The 24003-nt window shown below is 41.6% G+C and overlaps 1 protein-coding gene across 5 annotated transcripts in view; it reads left to right on the forward strand.

The window, feature by feature from the left end:
* MYO5A (myosin VA) overlaps positions 1-23062 on the forward strand; it is a 231956-nt gene extending 208894 nt beyond the window's left edge. For all 5 annotated transcript variants that reach the window (XM_073568412.1, XM_073568411.1, XM_073568413.1 and 2 more), the window contains 7 exons: positions 892-1046; positions 3384-3473; positions 4011-4161; positions 8270-8552; positions 10571-10745; positions 11151-11231; positions 14349-23062. In XM_073568412.1, the coding sequence (XP_073424513.1) occupies positions 892-1046; positions 3384-3473; positions 4011-4161; positions 8270-8552; positions 10571-10745; positions 11151-11231; positions 14349-14501 (1088 nt within the window). In that variant the 3' untranslated portion in view covers positions 14502-23062. The remainder of the gene's footprint in view (positions 1-891; positions 1047-3383; positions 3474-4010; positions 4162-8269; positions 8553-10570; positions 10746-11150; positions 11232-14348) is intronic.
* The last annotated feature ends 941 nt before the right edge of the window (positions 23063-24003 follow it).

Here is a 24003-nt window from a genome sequence, read left to right on the forward strand (position 1 = left end):
CTTACCCACTGGAACTCTCAGCACCATCCTCTATGGCTGAAGTCACAAGCTGAAAAAATTACTTGATCTTTGTGGATCCCGCAGTGTGGTCTCCCTGCTTTCCTTTCCACCATGTGCACATCCCCAGTCACTGTAAGCTTGCCAAGGATCACAAGCCATGGCCCTGATATCACTATACAGAGCTTACTGCAGAGCTGCTGGCTGAGCCCTTAAAAGCACAGACCGGAAATCTCTGCACTCTGTGCTTGAACAGACTGTAGCAAGAAGTTAGGGGCTTGAGGTCACTTCCCCACATGTGACAGTTCCATAGCAGAGCAGAATTTTAGCAGCAAGTAAATTATGCAGTTTCTTCACTTTTGTTAGCTTTTACAATGTAGTACGCCAATGCAAGTCTATGGGTGCTCAAAAAATACGTATTACACACGGACCACACATGTGACTTGCGAGAAATACGCACCAGGTGTCTTTTAGCAAAGCCGGCAATTCAGTGCACGATACAGTAAACTCACACTGACAGGTTTAATAAAGAAACGAAAGAATAGATATATACACATAGAATATATATATATATATATATATATATATATATATATATATATTGCATTCTATGTGTCTATATCTATTCTTTGGTTTCTGTTATAAACCCTGTCATAGGGCTCCATTATATGTCCATTTTGCAAGCCTGCGAGAAAATCTCGCCATACGGATTACATGCGGATGCTTACATGCGCAAAATATGCGACCACACCTTGATTACGGATGACATACGGAGCACTGTTTAGGGGCCATTCATCCGTATTACGCATGTAAAATACTGACCGTATTTTGCGCAGGTTAGTGTGACTCCAGCCTTACTCCAATAATGCCACTTGTTATTTTCTCTGATACCAGACTTGAAGCCCCGTGGTGTGGCCGTGAACCTTATTCCAGGCCTGCCAGCTTACATACTTTTTATGTGTGTGCGGCATGCTGATTACCTCAATGATGACCAGAAAGTCCGTTCCTTGCTCACATCTACCATCAATGGCATCAAAAAGATCTTGAAGGTCAGTTATTGTTTTATTTGACAGAAAAATTAATAGTCGGTACATACCTTGAAACTGCTGAACGATTCTAAAAGTCAATATGCCACGTTTCTACTGTATTTTTGGGATCCCATGGCCACTTTACAAGGAGCGGTAGGGTTTCAGTGTATCTAGGTTGTGAAATACTAAATTAGTCTGTAGATGTGGGTTGAAGTGGTTTTCTTTTATCTAAATGTTAATTTGCCATGTTCATTCCATTTTTACTTGAAAAATACTGTCTCACTGGTATATGCATCCACACAATGTGACACTTGTTTCCATTCTGGTGCTGCACTGGCGGGGCATCGAGTCACTATCGGCACATTACAATATTGTATGTGCGGTTGTCTTCGCCCTTGTGTGCTCCACACGCACTTTCCTCATTACCATAATACATTTTCCTAGAAACAGACGGTCATTGTTGATGTGTCTCTGACCTGTCACTGCTGAGCAGGTTCTTGACCATGTCATAAGTGTGTCACAGCTGGGTAAGGGCACGTTGGCCGGTGTCACCGGACCCTATGGGGAACTTGGCGTGGAGGCAGGTTCATTGACACAGAAAAGTTTGATTCTGGAGAATTTATTGAAGTAAACTCGAAACTCATCACATTTTAGGTACTGTAATTAATATGGAACATCATAGTTAATAGTTTTTAAGATTGATGGCAAGTCTATCAAGTTTAACCTATAGCCTAACATGTTGATACAGAGGAAGGTAACAACCCAATGAAGTAGACACAAGTAGCTCCATATTGGGAGAAAAATTCCTTCCCTACTCCACATACAGCAATCTGACTAGTTCCATAGACCAACGCCACTTCACAGAATATAGTGCCCATAACGTATATTATTATATTTTTCAAGAAAGGCATCCAGGCCCCTCTTGAAGATCCTGGTATAAGCTATATATATGTGTTCAAATTGGACAGCTAAAACTTCACTTGGTCATCTTGTACATAACAAATTATACAAATTTTTATTGCGCCATGGAATATCACCATTGTTCTCATACATAGTGTAGTTTGGCAAGTATCCACTCTGATTATTTGTCAGTACTCTGGGTATTGTGGCTCATGATCAAAGCAGACACCGTGTATGTGCTCTATTTTTGTATTTTTGGAAGGAGTCCATAGAGACTATGTCTGGATAGAAGCAATGATGCAAGACGCTCAGCGTGTCTGCGGCCTTAATATTATTGACAAAAAAAGTGTGATACTGAGACTGTAATGTAAGATGGCTCCAAGCCAGAGCTGGCATTCTCTCTCTCTGGCCCCTGAAAGAGGGAGACGTTCTGCATCATGGCATCTTTCAACTGCAAAACAATGGCGTGGTTATCTGCTAGACTCAAGCCGAGAAGGCTTAGTCTGATCGTTCTTATTAGCATTTAACCCATCTAATCTACCTGTAACATTTGGACAACAAATTACCCAATTTGTCTCAGTTGTTTTATTATAAACTATTTATTCCATGTACATTAAATCTTTATTAATGGAATATAAAATAGATCACACAATGGTTAAAAACCCGATTGTTCCGCTATTTAGAAATAAGTAACACACGAAGTGATTGCTATTGTAATCGACGAATGTCTTGGTCCGTTTATCCAATTATGCAAAAGTTCATGTGTAATTATTAGCAGTGATAGAAGTTCACAACACTACTATAAAATAGAGAAAACAATTCACCAATAAAACATTAGAGTGCTGCACGAAATGGTAATAGTTTATTGAGCGTGACTAGAGACAGATTGGGTAATTTGTTGTCCCAGCGGCAATTTGAAACAAGTACGGTACATATAATGTATACTGTACCCAGTCTCGTAAGTGGATAACTTAGGCTAGGTTCACATTACGTTTAGCAGCCCGTTCAACGCATAGCGTTGACGGGCTGCTTTAACGGTATAGCATAACGCGATCGCGTTATGCTATACCCGCTAGCACAGATGATTCATCTGTGCTAGCGGTGACGGCACCTCAGACTCTGCAGGCCGCGTCTGAGGCTCCGTCAGTGAATGACGGCACATCACGAACGCGTGCTTCTTTACGGCATGTGTCGCGATGCGCCCGACAATGGGGCTGAATGGCAGTGTTAACGGATTGCCCAAACGCAGTGTGACCCTAGCCTTAGATATAACATTCCATATATGTATGTCAACTCTCCTGAATACTCTTACTTGGCTTCTTGCATTCTGCCTTATATTCACAATTGTACTTTCCATTTTATCGCTTCTTTTTAATTTAGTTGTTTAATAGTCATTTTTCAGTTTTACAGTCGTCAACACTTGAATGTTTTAATTAGTTTTTTTATTTTCTATGACAGAAAAGAGGTGATGATTTTGAAACCGTGTCCTTCTGGCTTTCCAACACCTGCCGATTCCTTCATTGTCTGAAGCAGTACAGCGGTGAAGAGGTAACATTTCATCTGATTATTGTGGTGTAAGGGGTAACATTCCTCCTTGTGGAGAATGACAAGCCAGGCCTGGCATGTCAGAGTGAGGAGACTTATACGCCATGCATGCTCGTATTAAAAGGTAGCCCTAGACTTCAAGTCTTCCTCCTGTCTCTGAAAAGACAATTCGCACATCAGATTATTGGAGATTCTTACAACTGTTTTTGTTACAAATTATACATTTTTACAAGTATGGTCAGTTTGCTAGTCTTTGCAGAAGTCTATCCAACGGCAGGACTTTACACATGGCTTCTATGTGGATTGTACTATGGTTTGAGTAATGCAATATTCTGGATTGCCTGTATTCTGTTGATGGCTGATAAGTTGTGGTTTAGAGATGACCCAATTGAGGGCTAAATTATACACCTTTTCGTTTCATAATTTTACTTTTTGTTTCATTTTACTCCAAAATACATTTTTAAGAAAGTTTATTTTTTTAAATAAAACATAAAGCAGAAAGATAAGTTTAGATGGTTGATTATGCTCTGCTCTCTGCAGGCGTTTATGAAGCACAACTCAAGTCGGCAGAATGAACATTGTCTCACAAATTTCGATCTTGCGGAGTACAGACAAGTATTAAGTGACTTAGCTATTCAGATCTATCAGCAGCTGGTCAGAGTGCTCGAGAATATCCTACAACCAATGATCGGTGAGTAATATGAAATTGCTGAGATTTTTAGATTTTCTTTTCAGTAATGCTAAACCCTGAAAAAGGTTAATGTATTGGGAATATACACTGCTCAAAAAAATAAAGGGAACACTAAAATACCACATCCTAGATATCTCTGAATGAAATATTCCAGTTGCAAATTATTATTCATTGCATAATGGAATGTGTTCAGAACAATAAAACATAACCGTTATCAATGTAAATCAAAATGAACATCCCATGGACGTCTGGATTTGGAATGATACTCAAAATCAAAGTGGAAAATCAAATTACAGGCTGATCCAACTGTGGAAATGCCTCATGACAAGGAAAAGAAGCTCAGTATTATGTGTGGCTTCCACGTACCTGTATGACCTCCCTACTGGACAACGCCTGGGTATGCTTCTGATGAGACGGAGGATGGTCTCCTGAGGGATCTCCTCCCAGACCTGGACTAAAGCATCCGCCAACTCCTGGACAGTCTGTGGTGCAACTTGACGTTGGTGGATGGAGCGAGACATGATGTCCCAGATGTGCTCAATCGGATTCAGGTCTGGGGAACGGGTGGGCCAGTCCATAGCTTCAATGCCATCATCTTGCAGGAACTGCTGACACACTCCAGCCACATGAGGTCTGGCATTGTCCTGCATTAGGAAGAACCCAGGGCCAATTGCACCAGCATATGGTCTCAAAAGGGGTCTGAGGATCTCGTCTCGGTATCTAAGGCAGTCAGGCTACTTTTGGCGAGCACATGGAGGGCTGTGTGGCCCTCCAAAGAAATGCCACCCCACACCATTACTGACCCACTGCCAAACCGGTCATGCTGAAGGATGTTGCAGGCAGCAGATCGCTCTCCACGGCGTCTCCAGACCCTGTCACGTCTGTCACATGGCTCAGTGTGAACCTGCTTTCATCTGTGAAGAGCACAGGGCGCCAGTGAAGAATTTGCAAATCCTGGTGTTCTGTGGCAAATGCCAAGCGTCCTGCACAGTGTTGGGCTGTGAGCACAACCCCCATCTGTGCACGTCGGGCACTCAGACCATCCTCATGGAGTCAGTTTCTAACAGTTTGTGCAGGCACGTGCACATTTGTGGCCTGTTGGAGGTCATTTTGCAGGGCTCTGGCAGTTCTCCTCCTGTTCCTCCTTGCACAAACGCTGAAGTAGCGGTCCTGCTGCTGAGTTGTTGACCTGCTACGGCCCCCTCCATGTCTCATGGTGTACTGGCCTGTCTCCTGGAAGCGCCTCCAGCCTTTGGACACTATGCTGACAGACACAGCAAACCTTCTTGCCATAGCTCGCATTGATGTGCCATCCTGGATGTGCTGCACTACCTGAGCCACTTGTGTGGGTTGTAGAGTCCGTCTCATGCTACCACGAGTGCGAAAGCACAACCAACATTCAAAAGTGACCAAAACATCAGCCAGAAAGCATTGGTACTGAGATGTGGTCTGTGTCCCCACCTGCAGAGCCACTCCTTTATTAAGGGTGTCTTGATAATTGCCAATAATTTCCATCTGTTGTCTATTCCATTTGCACAACAGCACGTGAAATTGATTGTCAATCAGTGTTGCTTCCTAAGTGGACAGTTTGATTTCACAGAAGTTTGATTTACTTGGAGTTATATTCTGTTGTTTAAGTGTTCCCTTTATTTTTTTGAGCAGTGTATTAGGTTAAAAAGAAAAACCTATCCTCTAAAGGTACCCATCCTCCTTAGATGACAGTCAGATGCTCATTCGACTGACTGCTGTCTCTCCCGAGTTCTCTATACTCATGCAAGCTTGGTGGGTTTTTCATAAACCAAGTCCATAACCACCTTCTGTATATTAAAAAAAAAAAAATCACAATTCATTTCTATGTCAGTAGCAGACATAGGAGCTGCATATACAAACTGTTTTATTAATTACAACAAAAGTTAGCGAAAACTGTTCAGTGGTCTCTTTAGGAAAACCTAAACCCATCCCACAATTAAAACAAAAAAAATACAAGAACATAAGAAAGTGACTTTAAAAAAGACGCAGATGAAAAACAAGTGAAACATACACAAAAGCCGACAAATGAAAGGTGGAAACGCAATGATGAATCGGCCCCTATGTGTACAGTTCATACTCTTATTGCTCTTATTGAACAAAAATGATTTTTGGTGCCACTTGAGCTAATAAGAGTGCAAATGTGTTCCCAAACAATTCTTCCCTTAGATAAGACTACTCGGTCCGATAAAAGATCTGCTTTAGTGTATTATAGAAGATGAGCACTTTTCCCAGATCCATCGGATATTCTTATGCTAGTATTTTAGCATAAAATGCTTTGAGAAGTAGCAAAATTTTGGCACAAGATGATGCTGCGCTAAAATGTCCAACTTTTGGCAGTCTCACATCATTTTCACCCAGCTCTGATAAAGTGAGCAGAGCTTGGATGGGGAATGGCATCCCCTGCTTGTCAAATTCATGACAAGTGGCAGTGCTTCTTACGCCACAAATCTTACTCCTGTTTGGGGCGGGGTGTGGCAACCCCCCGCTCTTCAAATTCATGATGAGTGGTGGCGTTCCCAGACTGAAGATTTGTGATGACGCGCACACACACCACTTTTCAGACGTGCTGGACTCATTAAGAAGTATGTATTTCTTAATATATCTGGAGCATCTAACTCCTGAAATGCCTCCTCTTCAAGACCAGCGTGGAAAGCGACCTTATGTTATATTAATGTGGTTTACAATTTTTATGTTGCTGAACCAAATGAATTTCAAAAAAGATCATTCATCATTGTATTTATAGTATTATTATACTTGTTCATTATGTGGCATAGCTTGTATATTGCTTAAGGGCCCGTTACACATAGCGATATTGCTAGCAATATCGCTATAACGTCACCGATTTCGTGATGCAGCAGCGGTATTGCTAGCGATATCGCTACATGTGATACTTACCTCCGACCGGCTCCCCCGCTGATTATCGCTGATCGCGCGAGAACATCCTGGACCATTTCTCATCGGCCGCTTCCTGTGGCGCCGACGAGCGACGCAGGCGGGAGGACGTCAGGATCGCCGCATCTGACAGGTAAGTAGCGACCCCCCAACCGCTGCTATGTCGCTGGTGAGATCTGCCTGTTTGACAGCTCACTAGCGACCACTTAGCGATGCACCAGTGATCCATATCGTTGTCGGGATCGCTGGTGCATCGCTAAGTGTAAAGGTACCCTTATATATTTGCAAAGAGATTGTTTGTTCTCTCCATGTTTCTGGGTTTCCTACTGCTCTCCAAAGGCATACTGATAAGAAACTTAGATTGTAAAGGCCCCGTCACACATAGCGATCTCGCTAGCGAGATCGCTGCTGAGTCACAAGTTTTGTGACACAACAGCGATCTCACCAGCGAGATCGCTGTGTGTGACAGCGATCAGCGATCGGCCCCCCTGCCGGTATCGCTGATCGCTCTGGGAAATCTCTGGACATTTCTTTCATCGCTGATCTCCCGCTGGCCAGCACGCATCGCTGTGTGTGACAGGCGGGAGATCAGCGATAAAATAATAATAAAAAAAAAATATATATATTACTATTCTCACCTTCCGACCTCACGCGCAGCATTCCCGCCTCTCTCCACGCTCCGGTCCCAGTAATCCTTTGCAAGAATGACCGCGAGACTTCGCGATCCCGCAAGAACGGACGTCATCGCGGTAATTCTCGCAAAGGATTACTGGGACCAGAGCGTGGAGAGAGGCGGGAATGCTGCGCGGGACGGCGGAAGGTGAGAATAACAATATTTTTTATTTTAATTCTATTTTTTACATGAATCAGCGCTGAACACAGCGATGCCGCACGCGCGGCGTCGCTGTGCTAATCGCTGGTGAAGCTGTCTGTTTGACAGCTCACCAGCGATCACATAGCGATTCACCAGCGATCCTGACACCTTGATATCGTTGTCGGGATCGCTGGTAAGTCGCTATGTGTGACGGGGCCTTAAGCCCCAATGGGGACAGTAATGATGATGTCTGTAAAATGCAGTGGAATTCATGGTAAGTTAGAAAAATAAAGCTAGTAGAGTAACATAAGTTAGTGAAATAAAATATATTGATTAGTTAAGTTAATTTGCTTTCTGTCTTCTTTACTTTAGTTTCTGGAATGTTGGAGCATGAGACCATTCAGGGCGTCTCCGGGGTGAAACCTACAGGTTTGAGAAAGAGGACATCCAGTATAGCAGATGAAGGAACGTATACCTTGGACTCCATAGTGAGACAACTGAACACGTTCCACTCCATCCTGTGCCAGCATGGTATGGATCCAGAGCTCATCAAGCAGGTGGCGAAGCAGATGTTCTACATTATTGGCGCTGTCACACTTAACAATCTGCTGCTCAGAAAGGACATGTGTTCATGGAGCAAAGGGATGCAGATAAGGTAAGAACCATGAAAGTGGATCATTTTTATAGACTGTAGAGCATTGTAAAGACCTGTCTTCATCTCTGTGGGGAAAAACTGATCAAAGCCAAAAGGGTAACATTCCCAGACAAGTGCTTCAGATTTTACATTATTGTCTGTTATTATCTCTCATGTAAAAAGTCATCAGGAACTCAAGGATTTGGTTCACTCAGCGATTATGGTAGCCACATGCTTCTCATAAACACTTCTTTTTTTTCTTGTATATTCAGCATTGTAAATTCTAGGATATTTTCCCTGGATTACAATTAGTTATTTTAGTAATGTTATAATTTTCCTTAGAGGGGTTGTCCAGTTAAAACAAGTTATCACTTATCTTCAGGATAGGTAATAACTTGCTGATCAGATCTGCTGAGGAACAGCTACCAACTAGTAGATCTCGTAACGTTTATTCTCTTTACAGGATGGTTCAGCAGGCCACTCCATTCATTTTTTGTAGGGCTGTTGGAAAAAGCTGATCGCAGCACTCAGCAGTTCATAGTGAATGAGTGGAGGAGCGGATGAGTGTGCACTGCCACTCTATTCTAAAAGGGATAAAAGTTACACATTCTACAAATCATCACAAGTCCCTGCGGTCCGTTCCCCACCTCCCAACAAGTTATCTTTTTTGTGGAAAGGAGATTACTTATTTTTCCCATTCCCCACACTAGCACCATAGAGAGAGAGGGACAGCAAACCCTACAGCTTTAAAAGGCAGAGCCCTATAATACGCTTCACTGGTTTCCTGTCCTTGTTGAATACTCTACAGCTCCCTGGTGCTGCCGGTGGAATGAAGATATTACCTGGGGCTGGAGTCCCAGCATTGCGAGGGTGGATGTCCCTAACTGAGCATGCAGGAACATATCTTCGGAGGCTCGAGGCCGGCACATTGCATGACTGGGAGCTGGCAGTGAAGCAATGATGTCAGTTTCCAGGGTGCGCCCTGGTATGGTGCAGTGCTTTCCCAGAACCCAGGCATAACATCCAACGTCTTCCAGTGGCGCGATGCTTCCTTGGGAGCTGGCATATGAATATTCCGTTCTGGGAGCACTGCCTGGTATGGCGCGATGCTTCTCCAGAGTGAGGTCGGGTGTCTTCAGGGTGGCACAACCTGCTAAGGTGAAGTGCATCCCAAGGGCAGCAGCGGCTACAGCAAGGAGGGGGTGGATCAGGAGTGCCGATCCTGTCCTGATCCGGGGGAAAGAAGACGGCAGAGGATAAAATCCTCCCCCAAAGTCAAGACCATGCTGCAAGAAGGTGTTCCAGCTTGAGGACAACAGAAGCATCCCCTCAGACCTTTATAGTCCTGCCGGACAACCCTTTTAATTCTCTTTCCAAGAAATCGGCTTGGTTGTCAGCGGGAGGTTGGAAGGTTTCTATAAGCGGTGTATGCATCTAGTAGTATGTATAGCTGCAGTTACTATGCAGGAAATGTCTATAAAATAGAGTGCCTAAATTGCTTCTTGTGAAGGGTAATGGCTCTCAATTGACAAGATTTTCTTGTATTGCTCTGGTTCATCGGTTAAAAGTTCATATAATATTGTAGTCATTGTGTTATATTACTATATGATGAGATTATATGCGCACTAATTAGTTTTAGATTGTATAAAGTAGTCGCTGATAATTATTGAAAAGACTGATTTCAGCCAAACCTACCTAAAATTTTCTATGCCAAACAGTTAATTTTTGATAATTGAGTTTTGTGATTTCTTCCTCTGGCGCTCTCCTCAGTTGGACCAGTGTTATTCCACTTGAAAGTATTGAATTGCATGAATGGGGCTTTCAAGGGGAGTTGTAGTAGTGACATTAATTTAGGAGAATGATTGTGTTTGCCATATGGCATTTTTTAGTTTTGGATTTGTAGATTGAGGCAAGTGTCACATGTGCTTGAGGGAATATATTACTTGAGTTACTGGTCAGACCACTGGAGTTTGGAGAGGGGATTCCATTGACATTCGATGAGGGGCTGACTAAAATATTTGCATTTTGTTTGCCTACAGGTACAACGTCAGCCAACTAGAAGAATGGCTGCGTGACAAGAATCTGATGAACAGTGGCGCTAAAGAGACACTTGAACCTTTAATTCAGGCAGCACAGTTACTGCAAGTGAAGAAGAAAACCGATGAGGATGCAGAGGCGATCTGCTCCATGTGCAACGCTCTGACTACTGCCCAGGTAAGTAACCAAGGGGTCCATACTACACGTACATTACAGCAGATAGCTTTATATGTCTCTGGAAATTATCATTTATTCATTATATGGCAAAGCTATATGATTGGGTATAAATTACAAACTTGTGAAGACAGAGACCTGTGATACAGAGAGAAAGGATGGCGATATCCAAACTAGCTTACAATCCGAGTAGTGCCGGGACTAGATGAAATACGTAGTACTATCCCAATAGTAGGTGAGATAGCCATAAAGTCCAGACCAGTGATATTTGTATCACGCTACGTTTCTGTGTCCCCTTCCACCGCTGACGCATGCAGTCTCTCGTATTGTACCTACCCAGACGCTTTCTTTGTGTGATTTCCTGTGTATCTGCCACTTCATATATAACATAAGACATTGTCTTTACAGATTGTGAAGGTGTTGAATCTTTATACTCCTGTAAATGAATTTGAAGAGCGGGTACTGGTGTCCTTTATACGTAACATACAGGTAAGGCGTGCCGCGTCTTCCTCCCATGTCCACAGCAGTGTAGGAAGGCACAGTCTATATTAGAAGGCATTTAAAAGTAACTCAATAGCTGAAAACTGAGCTTTTAGTTACACTTAGGGTATGTACACAAGTAAGCGTTTTTTTCACGTTTTTTAAGCGTTTTTACCAAATAAAACGCTTACAAATCGCTTAAAAGAAGCATCCCTTTCATTTTAATTAATTCTGCGCTTTTTGTGCATATTGATGCGTTTTTTCCGCGGAAAAAAAGCATTGCGGTAAAAAACGCAGCATGCTCATTAATTTTGCGGAAAAATCCGCATTTCTAGCTATTTTCTATGAAACTGGGGACGCTCTAGAAAAAACGAATAAAAAACGCGCGTCTTTTGCGCAAAAAGCACGCGTTTACTGGGAAGGAGTCCGAATTTTCTGCATACGTGGGCACATAGCCTCAGGCTTAGTTCCCACAGAGAGTATTTGTTGAGTTTTTAATGCTGCGGTTTTTCGCTGCCCAAGAAAAGCCATGTATTACAGTTCCAGCAGTGTGTACAGGATTCACATACATTTTATGCCCACTGTTAGTGTTTTTATACGCTGTGAAGACTGAGCTGTGGCGATCAGTTGAAAATTGGGCTCACCTTTATTTCTTAATTTGAACCTGTCATTATGAAAGTGCTGGCACCATGTTATAGCGCAGGGGGAGTGAGTAGACATATAAGTTTCATGGGAAAATATTCCCTATAACCAGTGTTATAATAATTTTATCCTCTGCTCTTTCTGGGATTTTTGGTCCAGTGGACAGTCCTATAAAGTGACTGACCGCTACGTCTGTATAAGTATGCCCACTGGGCCACAAATCCCAGAAAAAGCAGAGGGTGAAATGATGAAAATACAGGTTATGCTGAATCTTTTCTCTTAAAACTGTATATCAATCTATGGAATTCCCCTGTGCTCTATAACTTTGGTGCCTGCAGATGGCACTGCATTTTTTGGGGGTTACTGGTTCTCTTTATAGACAACCCCTTTAAGGTGTAACACTAGAAGTCAAGTACATAAAGAAGGGTTAAATGCACAGCAGCAGAAAGCTATGAAATTTATTATTATTTGTTGGATTACAGAAGTGTCATTAATAAGCATTAAAAAACTACATGATAGATCCTTGTATATAAACACCTTTCAGAAAAGAGTGGAAGTGTGTGTATGTAGGGTACATACAGTGGGTATGGAAAGTTTTCAGACCCCTTGAAATTTTTCACTCTGTTTCATTGCAGCCATTTGGTAAGTTCAAAAAGCTCATTTTTTTCTCATTAATGTACACTCTGCACCCCATCTTGACTGGAAAAAATAGAAATGTGCAAATTTGTTGAAAAAAAATAACTGAAATATCACATGGTCATAAGTATTCAGACCCTTTGCTCAGTATTGAGTAGAAGCACCCTTTTGAGCTAGTACAGCCATGAGTCGTCTTGGGAATTATGCAACAATTTTTTCACACCTGGATTTGGGGATCCTCTGCCATTCTTCCTTGCAGATCCTCTCCAGTTCCGTCAGGTTGGATGGTGAACGTTGGTGGACAGCCATTTTCAGGTCTCTCCAGAGATGCTCAATTGGGTTTAGGTCAGGGCTCTGGCTGGGCCAGTCAAGAATGGTCACAGAGTTGTTCTGAAGCCACTCCTTTGTTATTTTAGCTGTGTGCATAGGGTCATTGTCTTGTTGGAAGGTGAGGTCCAGAGCACTCTGGAAGAGGTTTTCATCCAGGATATCTCTGTACTTGGTCGCATTCATGTGTCCTTCGATTGCAACCAGTCGTTCTGTGCCTGCAGCTGAAAAACAACCCCATAGCATGATGCTGCCACCACCATGTTTCACTGTTGGGATTGTATTGGGCAGGTGATGAGCAGTGCCTGGTTTTCTCCACACATACCACTTAGAATTATCACCAAAAAGTTCTATCTTCGTTTCATCAGGCCAGAGAATCTTATTTCTCATAGTCTAGTCTTGGAATCTCTCATGTGTTTATTAGCAAACTCTATGTGGGCTTTCGTTTGTCTCGCACTGAGGAGAGGCTTCCATCAGGCCATTGTGTCATAAAGACCTGACTGGTGGAGGGCTGCAGTGATACAGTTGTGGCCAAAAGTATTGACACCCCTGCAATTCTGTCAGATAATACTCAGTTTCTTCCTGAAAATGATTGCAAACACAAATTCTTTGTTATTATCTTCATTTAATTTGTCTTAAATGGAAAAACACAAAAAGAATTGTCCTAAAGCCAAATTGGATATAATTCCACACCAAACATAAACAAGAGGGTGGACAAAAGTATTGGTGGCCACAACTGTAGTTGACTTTGTGGAACTTTCTCCCATCTCTCTTCTGTATCTGTGGAGCTCGGCCACAGTGATCTTGTGGCTCTTCTTTATTTATCTCACCATGGCTCTTCTCCCACGATTGCCCAGTTTGGCTGCACGGCCAGGTGTAGGAAGACTTCAGGTGGTTCCATACTTCTTTCATTTAAGGATTATGGAGGCCACTGTTCTCTTAAGAACTTTGAGCACTGCAGAAATTATTTTTTTTACCTTGGCCAGATGTGTGCCTTGCCACTATTCTGTCTCTGAGCCTCTTGGCCAGTTCCTTTGACACCTCATGATTCTCATTTGGTCTGACATGCACTGTGAGCTGTGAGGTCTTATTTAGACAGGTGTGTGACTTTACAAATCAAGTCAAATCAGTTTAATTAAACACCGATGGACTCCAATGAAGGAGTAGAACCATCTCAAGGAGGATCATAAGGAAATGAACAGCATGTGACTTAAATATGAATGTCTGAGCAAAGGGTCTGAATACTTAAGGCCATATGATATTTTGTTTTTTCTTTTTTAATACATTTCCAAAAAATTCTACATTTCTGGGGGGGGGGGGTTTCCAGTCAAGATGGGGTACAGAGGGTACATTAAAGAATACTTTCTGTACCCACTTTATGTATGTATATGATATATAATGTATGTATATATAGTGTATAAATCCAGAATATGATGGCAAAGCATAATATACACATATACAGTACATATACATATTTTTTTTAACAAGCAAAATGTCTAACTCTTTGTCTTTCACTTTCAGCTGCGTCTAAGGGACCGGAAAGACGCCCCTCAGCTGCTAATGGATGCCAAGCACATTTTCCCTGTCACTTTCCCATTTAACCCATCGTCCCTTGCTTTAGAAACCATTCAGATCCCTGGCAGTCTTAGCTTATCATTCATCTCGCGCGTGTAAATATACCATTACTGATCATAAATCGCTCAGACCTCTAAGTAACACTGGAAGCATTCTGGAATTCACCATTGCATCCTTATAGATACTAGACGTCACGTCTCCTGTGATTTGTACATCATGTATAAGAAACTGCTAGACGGGTGGCACGTGGTATCCATCATCTCAGATCATCATTACCGTCTTCAGTTTTGGAGACTTTGATCTTCAAGCATATGTAAGATGTCCTAGGAATAGTAGCTGCCTTCCTGATAAGATGCGGGATGTGAGGCAGGACACATGTAGGGGACAATATACATGTGAGAAGGAAGGTCTGGTTTATTGTGCTAGTCTACTTGATAGCTACGTATACGCATACAGTAGCCAAACCACATTATTTATGTTAGGGAGACGAAAACCGTCTATAAAAATATTGGAAAAATCTCGGCTTACCGTGTAGCGTAGAGGTTTCCTAGCACCGTGGTTTACTATGCATATTAATGTGCTGCTGTGTATTTGTGTTCTTCTGATGTTCCAATATCCGTATTAGGCACTACAAATAAAATCCTCATCTCTTTATTATCCAGTATGTTTACAGCTCAATGTGATCGATCTTCGGGTGAGACACAATTATGTACCTGGAAAGAAGGTTGAGGCAGCTTAAGCACATGGGGAGAGCTGAGAAAATAGCCGTTTTTAATAAAATAAAGCCTTAAAGAACAAATAGGATCTCATAATAATCATGTATAGTCCTTTATGGATTTTTTTTATGTCATATTTAAGTGTTTCAGTTCATCACAGTATTATTTGCAGCTGATAGTTTTGATGTTTGCTGTGTTTTTGGTGTGTTATTTTGCTATATTCCATGCTGGCGTTTTGTGCTTTTTATTTATTTAAGTCTATTCTATACGGATTGTGGCACATCCTAAGCTTGTGCCATAGGCATGGATCCCTAGTAAATAAGTGGCTTCTTACATGACCATGCCCTGTAGTCGCACCTCCTCTGCATTGCATCGGCATGTACTATAGTCTCCTATGGGTCCAGTATTGTGCATGTCGGAGGCATTATTGCACTAGATTGTTATGCTAGGACACTTTATACAGCCTGGCCAGAGCACTATAGGAACACTTTGGTCAAAACTTATTTAAACCATTAGAAGAACTGGGTCAGCCTGCTAGGCCTATGTCAAGGCACAATGGATCGCTGCAGAATTAAAATAATGTACTTATCAAAGGGTCCAATGCCGTGGCCAAAGAAAAGATTCTTGTTTTTGTTAATTTTTTCATGTATTTTTTCTATCTATATATGTTTGTGTAGTTTTATGACCAAATAAAGTTTTGCTGTTTAGGTAATATGTGCTCGTGCTCTGCCCATAGAGCACTGAATGCTGGAAGGTTACGGCGGAAAAAGCCATAGTTTAATATTCTTTTCCACAAGGTAGAAATGGCCTCTAAATGGGTTTCTATCATTGTTTTTGAGATGATTGAGTTTATATTGCTCAGAACAGGGCAGGTTCCCATATGCTTGGCCTGAGGGGTAACAGGGTTCCTTTCTGTCTTAATATCATTTTGGTTTGCTTTCTTGCTTGTTCCATTAAAGCTCTTATGTGTCTATACAATCATTTAAGTGCTGTGTTTCTTTATCAGTTCATCCTTTCTTTTTACTTCATTTTTTTGGGTTCAGCATTAATTTTATTAGTCATAACCCTTCTACCAAATAAGCCACTTTGGAGACTGGTACCATTGAATAGACTAAATCTGGAGGCAGGAACAAAACTGAGGTTTTCACAGAAAAACAGGTGATTTTTTTCACTTGCATTACAAAGTAGTGCAGGCTTCTTTAAATGGCTTTCCTAGTGCCTACAGTTAACCTATATGTATTATAACTAAAGCAGGCAAAAATGTAACGTATCGCCTATAGAAACCTGTCTAGTTCTCTTTTTTTCTAGCACAGACTGGTTGCTGTACATGAATCCTACCATATTTTTGTCTAAGCCAAAATTACCTAGTTAACAAATATTGGCATCAGTGTAGATTATACTATATGGACAGTGCACATTTCTTCTCTCCCACCCACTAAGCTGTCAGCTTTTTAGTCCTGCTTCAAAACTTAGTGATCATCTCCTGCTCATAAAACACTGATTTTAGAAACTACAGTACACAGTGTAATAAGTGACATCTACTCTCAGATTAAATAGGAAAAACCTGTTGACAGATTTCATTTTAGCAGTAATTTTTTAAAGACCAGTACAAAGGTATATTACATCAACTATAGTTAATAAGAAGGATCATGAACTTCATTATTTACAGAGTACCTGTTACTTGCTTGAAAACAATTAATTAAATGACTTGTAAACATCCCAGAGCTCCTCAGATTCTGTCTTTTTTTCCTTTTTGCACCATGTCACTTAATTACAAAGATATTCTTATTTGTTTCTATGAAGCGCACCTTGTGAAATCTCTGCTTTTACCCCTCCCTCCCAGATGCTGCAAATCACAGCTCAGCTACTGATCTGTGATTGGCAACATCCTGGAAGGAGAGGTGAAAGCCAGAAGAAATTCCCAGTTGAACTGCAAAGAGATATTTCACATACTGTGCTCCAGAACAAACACATGTGAATATATCTGCAATGCAGTGACACAGTGCAAGATGTAAAAATACAATAGAAGGAAGTGACAGGTCCTCTTTAATGGGAATCTGATGCCAGGTCTGTGCTTATTGCTGAGACCCTGATTTTTAGTGCAGTGTTACTTACTATGCTTCTTGCTGTAGGTTTTTTAATATCACTGTTTTATCTGCTGCACTTCACTCAATGATGAGCTTAGTCTACCCTAAGGGTACCGTTACACCTAGCGATGCACCAGCAATCCCGACTAGCGATATGACGCGGTCAGGATCGCTGGTGCATAGCTAGGTGGTCGCTAGTGAGCTGCCACTCAGGCAGATCTCACTAGCGACATCGCTGGGGACGGGGATCGCTACTTACATGTCAGACGAGGCGATCCTGCGTCCTCCCGCCCGGCTCCACACGTCGCTCGTCGTCACAGCAGGAAGCGCCGCAGGAAGTGACCGACGAGAAATGATCCAGCAGCTTCTCGCGCGATCAGCGATAACCAGCGGGGGAGCCGGTCGGAGGTAAGTATCACATGCAGCGATATCACTAGCAATATCGCTGCAACGTCACAAAATCGGTGACTTTGCAGCGATATTGCTAGCGATATCGCAGTGTGTAACGGGGGCTTAACTCTTACCACACTGGAAGCTGCCATGATTGGGGATGGGATAGATGAGCTTATGAATATTGCACTTTTGCTGTATAGTCCTCAATAATCATCAGTGAGAGGACTGCAGCAGACAAAACTACAGCAAGTAGCTCATAAGGAACATAGCCCTGGAATCAGGATCTCTGCACCTACATTATGCTGCTCTGAGATGGGCCAGCAAAAACCCAGCGATGGTCTCTTTAAATAGGTCTTGACGTTCAGGATGGGGGATTCAAACCCTTTTACCACCTGTAAAAAAAAAAAAAAAAAAAATAGGAAAAGAAATTGTAACATCCTATTGAAATGTTTTTATTTTATTCCCTGGCACCAATTGATATCTTGTATTTAACAGTTCTTCTACAGGCTGCTGATTGTTTTGTTTTTGTTTGTTTTTTTGCTGCAGTGAAATAATGTCACATGATTGCATCATCTAATTACTGCCACTGGTCACTATGGGCAAAAACACCAGGAGCCTACAGAGTCCGCTTAAATATACAGGGTAGATATCAAAAAAGATGATTACAAGGCAGAAAGTTTTTAAATATCAAAGATATAATTTTATTATTCAAAAAAACACATTAAAAACATAATGCCAAGATATAGGGAAAAGAAAGGGGAAGGCAAAATGCCCACTACCATAATCACTCATTAACATGCATAGCCAGCTGGCAGAAAGTACTAACCGTGCAGGGGTAATTGATGTCAATCACCCCTGCACGGGGTGTTTTTTCTAATAATAAAATTATATCTTTGATATTTAAAAACTTTCTGCCTTGTAATCATCATTTTTTTATATATATATCTATGTGGTATTTGATAGGTGTTAGTAATCCATATACAGACATCATTATAATATTGATTTGGTGAGATATCATGTGTATTGGACTGGTTTGTTGGTATTTAAATATACAGGAGCAGGATCATTTAAAGGGAACTTGTCATCAGAAAAAACACTATTAACCTGCAGATATGGGGTTAATCTGCAGGTTATTAGCATTATTAACCTATCCAGCACCCACCCATAGCCGACCGCTTCAGGGAGAAAATGAGCTTTATTTCCCCCGGCAGCGTTTCTGTTCCAGTCTCGGGGGGCCACGCCAGCGCTGGTTCAGTCAGCTATATGACTGTACAGAGCTGTAGCTGCGCCCCTGGCCCTGATTGACAGCTGGTCTCAATTAGTAATGGCCAAGGGCACGCCTACAACCGCTGCTCTGTGTTCTCAGCGGTGACTGGACCGGCGCTGACCCCATGACTGAAGCTGAATGCTGCTGGTGGAGTAAAATTAATTTTCTCCTGGAGGTGTCCGGATATAGATGTACCGTGTGTGTATACATATATAGAGATATCTCTCTCTCTCTCTCTCGTTCTATATACAGCTGTGGACAAAATTATTGACACCCCTACAATTCTGTCAGATAATACTCAGTTTCTTCCTGAAAATGATTGCAAACACAAATTCTTTGGTATTATTATCTTCATTTAATTTGTCTTAAATGAAAAAACACAAAAGAGAATGAAGCAAAAAGCAAAACATTGATCATTTCACACAAAACTCCAAAAATGGGCCAGACAAAAGTATTAGCACCCTCAGCCTAATACTTGGTTGCACAACCTTTAGCCAAAATAACTGCGACCAACCGCTTCCGGTAACCATCAATGAGTTTTTTACAATGCTCTGCTGGAATTTTAGACCATTCTTCTTTGGCAAACTGCTCCAGGTCCCTGATATTTGAAGGGTGCCTTCTCCAAACTGCCATTTTTAGATCTCTCCACAGGTGTTCTATGGGATTCAGGTCTGGACTCAATGCTGGCCACCTTAGAAGTCTCCAGTGCTTTCTCTCAAACCATTTTGTAGTGCTTTTTGAAGTGTTTTGGGTCATTGTCCTGCTGGAAGACCCATGACCTCTGAGGGAGACCCAACTTTCTCACACTGGGCCCTACATTATGCTGCAAAATTTGTTGGTAGTCTTCAGACTTCATAATGCCATGCACACGGTCAAGCAGTCCAGTGCCAGAGGCAGCAAAGCAACCCCAAAACATCAGGGAACCTCCGCCATGTTTGACTGTAGGGACCGTGTTCTTTTCTTTGAATGCCTCTTTTTTTCTCCTGTAAACTCTATGTTGATGCCTTTGCCCAAAAAGCTCTACTTTTGTCTCATCTGACCAGAGAACATTCTTCCAAAACGTTTTAAGCTTTTTCAGGTAAGTTTTGGCAAACTCCAGCCTGGCTTTTTTATGTCTCGGGGTAAGAAGTGGGGTCTTCCTGGGTCTCCTACCATACAGTCCCTTTTCATTCAGGCGCCAACGGATAGTACGGGTTGACACTGTTGTACCCTCGGACTGCAGGGCAGCTTGAACTTGTTTGGATGTTAGTCGAGGTTCTTTATCCAACATCCGCGCAATCTTGCGTTGAAATCAATTTTCAATTTTTCTTTTCCGTCCACATCTAGGGAGGTTAGCCACAGTGCCATGGGCTTTAAACTTCTTGATGACACTGTGCACGGTAGACACAGGAACATTCAGGTCTTTGGAGATGGACTTGTAGCCTTGAGATTGCTCATGCTTCCTCACAATTTGGCTTCTCAAGTCCTCAGACAGTTCTTTGGTCATCTTTCTTTTCTCCATGCTCAATGTGGTACACACAAGGACACAGGACAGAGGTTGAGTCAACTTTAATCCATGTCAACTGGCTGCAAGTGTGATCTAGTTATTGCCAACACCTGTTAGGTGCCACAGGTAAGTTACAGGTGCTGTTAATTACACAAATTAGAGAAGCATCACATGATTTTTCGAACAGTGCCAATACTTTAGTCCACCCTCTTTTTTATGTTTGGCGTGGAATTATATCCAATTTGGCTTTATGACAATTCTTTGTGTTTTTTCATTTAAGACAAATTAAATGAAGATAATAATACCAAAGAATTTGTGTTTGCAGTCATTTTCAGGAAGAAACAGTCAATACTTTTGGCCACAACTGTGTGTGTGTATATATATATATATATATATAATATAAAAATAAAGAAATAGAGTAACCATAAACCAAATTAGAAATATTAGAAAAATGAAAAATAAATCTTTATTAACACATCTTAAAACAATATCAAACATTTATAAACACATAGTAGAGGTAGATATACAAGGAATAATCCCAGTGTAGCGCACGGTAAACGTCCCTATACAACAAGTGACAGCAGGCACAAGCACCATATGCTACAAGTCTAAGGGTATGTGCACACGCTGCGGATTCTGCTGCGTTTCCGCAGCGTTTTTGGCTCTGCAGAAACGCAGCAGATTTTGCTGCGTTGTACAGTACCTTTATTTCCTATGGAAATAACAAAAAGCTGTGCACATGCTGCGTTTTTTTCCGCGTGGTTTTGCTGCGGTTTACAATCCGCAGCATGTCAATTGTTTGGTGCAGAAACCCTGCGGTTTTACACCTCATCCATTATGAGGTGTAAAACCGCAGGGCAAAACCGCAGAAAAAACGCAGATAAACCGCAGCACTTTGTCCTGCGGATTTCCTGCGGTTTTCTCTACAAAATCCGCAGAGACTAAAAACTACGTGTGCACATACCCTTAAGCTTAGTCTAAGCACCAAAACGTATTGTGCAACTTATCCAGAGACAATGTCTCTATATACCTAAAAGAACCGGGTGCTGTATATAGCGTAATGCTAAAGTTATATAAGCAATTACTGGCTCAAGGGAATATATCGATCAATTCTGGGATCATACCCAATATCCTTATCCTCATGCCACTTACCCATAGGGGAGTATAAATACAGGGAGGATACCGCGCTCAACCCCAGAATTTCCGACGTCGGCTCTGTCGGAAGACAGATGAAACATGCGGCCATCCGTCGCTAATACAAGTCTATGAGAAAAAAATGGATCCAGCAGCATCAATTGCTGGATCCGGTTTTTAAAAAAAACAACGGATTGTGACTGATGGCAAAAAACTGGTGTGTGAAAGAGGCTTTAGATGCATAAAAACTATATATATATAGGTACAATGGATCTCTGCCAAATTGATATACTGTACTTGTCAAAGGGGCCAAACAAGAGCTTTTTTTGTTGTATATACTTAATTGTGCACCTCCTCAGTTTTTCATAGTTTACAAAGCAGCAGCTGCAGTAACTCATCCAGGGTCTGATGCACACTGCTTGTGGTTTGGACATCATGAATCTATTGTTAGGTTTCCTTTAGGGTAGGGTCACACATCCATTTTCTCCACATTCAGGAAGAATGGTCCAATTATTCTGTTCAGTGTTTGATCAGTGTGGCATCCATTTTTCTTGGACTTTCTCCATTCTATCAGTCCATGAAAATCGGACATCATGAGTGCAGTCCATTTTTTTTTTTTACCCACTCATAAACTTGCATTGCCGATTTTCACCCTTCACTCGGTTAAAAATCAGACATGTCTGCGATTTTTTTTTTTTTTTTCTTTTTTACCCTGGACCACTCGGTCCGAGGAGAAAAACAGACATGAACACAGCCCTATAGAATATCGTAGGTACGAGTGCTATTTATGGAAGTCATGGCTGGCACTCACACGATGAGAATGGGTCGTGTGCACAAGCCCTTTAAGTGGACGCTTAGTTTTGCCCCACCAGTTAATTCTTGAGGGTAGTTTAGAGCCCAGTTCTAGTTTGGTATCTGAATGGTGAATGCTGACCCGGTGTAGTGACAGTGTAATATGTATGGACAGTGTTCACTGCTTCATGGGAATTAATAGCAACATGCAATCAGCTTTTACCATAAGTGTTTCTCGACACCGGCCATTACATTATACTGGGAGAACCATGTTTCCACATGCTAAATAATCTCAGGAGCCCTTCTGTACAATTGTATTGGATGTGTAGGAAAATGCCTTCCTCCAGCAGCTCAGAACACTGTGTACTGAGGACTTGGTAATTATAATATGTGAATAATAAAAAAAAATAATGCATTTTTAATAAAAATACTTGGGTAAAAGCCACTGCTTCTTTTGCATGGATGTATTGTAGTCACAGTAATATTGATATCTACGCACCTTCAGCGCAGTAACTTTCACTAGTTTGTCACTGTCATTAACATCAGGATGTATGATATTCCCACAGAGCTAACAAAACAGGACGGGTCTGTTAATTACACGTGTAACTTGTATATTACAGATATAATGGAAATAGTTTGTTAAATTACGTCATAATTACACTAACGCCGAAGTGCTAACAAGTGACCGGTCTTGTTGTGCTTAGCAAATGTTTGCATCATTAACACTGTAACTAATTAGCTATCACTGAAATTGGAAAAAAAAATTAAAAAATAAATTAAGAATATGATGTCGTATTTTGCTCTTTTTTCATGGTAATGTGATTCATTTGATATCAGAAACCATATTTCTGTTTCATTCCCAGTCATTACGGTCAATAAAGTGTTTTGTTTTTTTCTTCACAAAATTAAGTGCTATAATGTCACCAATTCCTGATCAGTGGGGGGCTGACCACCAGAAGACCCCTAACTGGCTTCTAACACAGGGAGAACATACAAACTCCTTGCAGATGTTGTCCTTGGTGTGAATTGAACCCAGGACCATAATGCTACAAAGTAACAGTGCTAACCACTGAGCCACCGTGCTGCAATAATCAGAATATTATGTCACCTTCTCGATGTACCAAAACATTAGCACATTCCAATACCTCTTTATTTTTTTATGTAATTTTTATTGAGGCTTTACATATAGAACAACAAAAAAGGAAGGAAACCAGGTAAACAATGCATGTCAACTTATTGATGCAAAGAAGCCTATAAACAAAAAAGACAACACACGGACCACATCAAAGGCAATGAGAGAGAAAATGGATCTGTGATCGCCAGGGGAAGGTAGGACTATAATACTTGGTAAATCTTGAGTAGATTCTTCATTTGTAACCCGGTCATCCAGTAACTTCATTAATAAATACTTTGAAATCTTTAAAGCACAGTTAGCTAATTTTCCATTCAAACATTTTCCAGACAGTATTGTATGATGCATTATGACGCGCTTCCATCTGAATCCAGACACCACTGCAAAGGAGCACAAATAGAATCCATTTTAACTTCATTTTCTCTAGCAACCTTCCACGACAGCATAGGAGGTTGTCTCCACACCCTAATGGGGGACAGGAAGCACAAGCTGTTAAAAGGTCCCTCCCACCTCCCTCCCACCTCCCTCTCACCAGTGCTGTGTGGCCGGCTGCCGCAGCGTACCTGGATGATCCGTATAGCCGGGCAGTGGTGG

The sequence above is a fragment of the Dendrobates tinctorius genome, unplaced genomic scaffold (assembly GCF_039654945.1).
Source record: "Dendrobates tinctorius isolate UK_male_01 unplaced genomic scaffold, ASM3965494v1 ptg000022l, whole genome shotgun sequence".
Taxonomy (NCBI): Eukaryota; Metazoa; Chordata; class Amphibia; order Anura; family Dendrobatidae; genus Dendrobates; species Dendrobates tinctorius.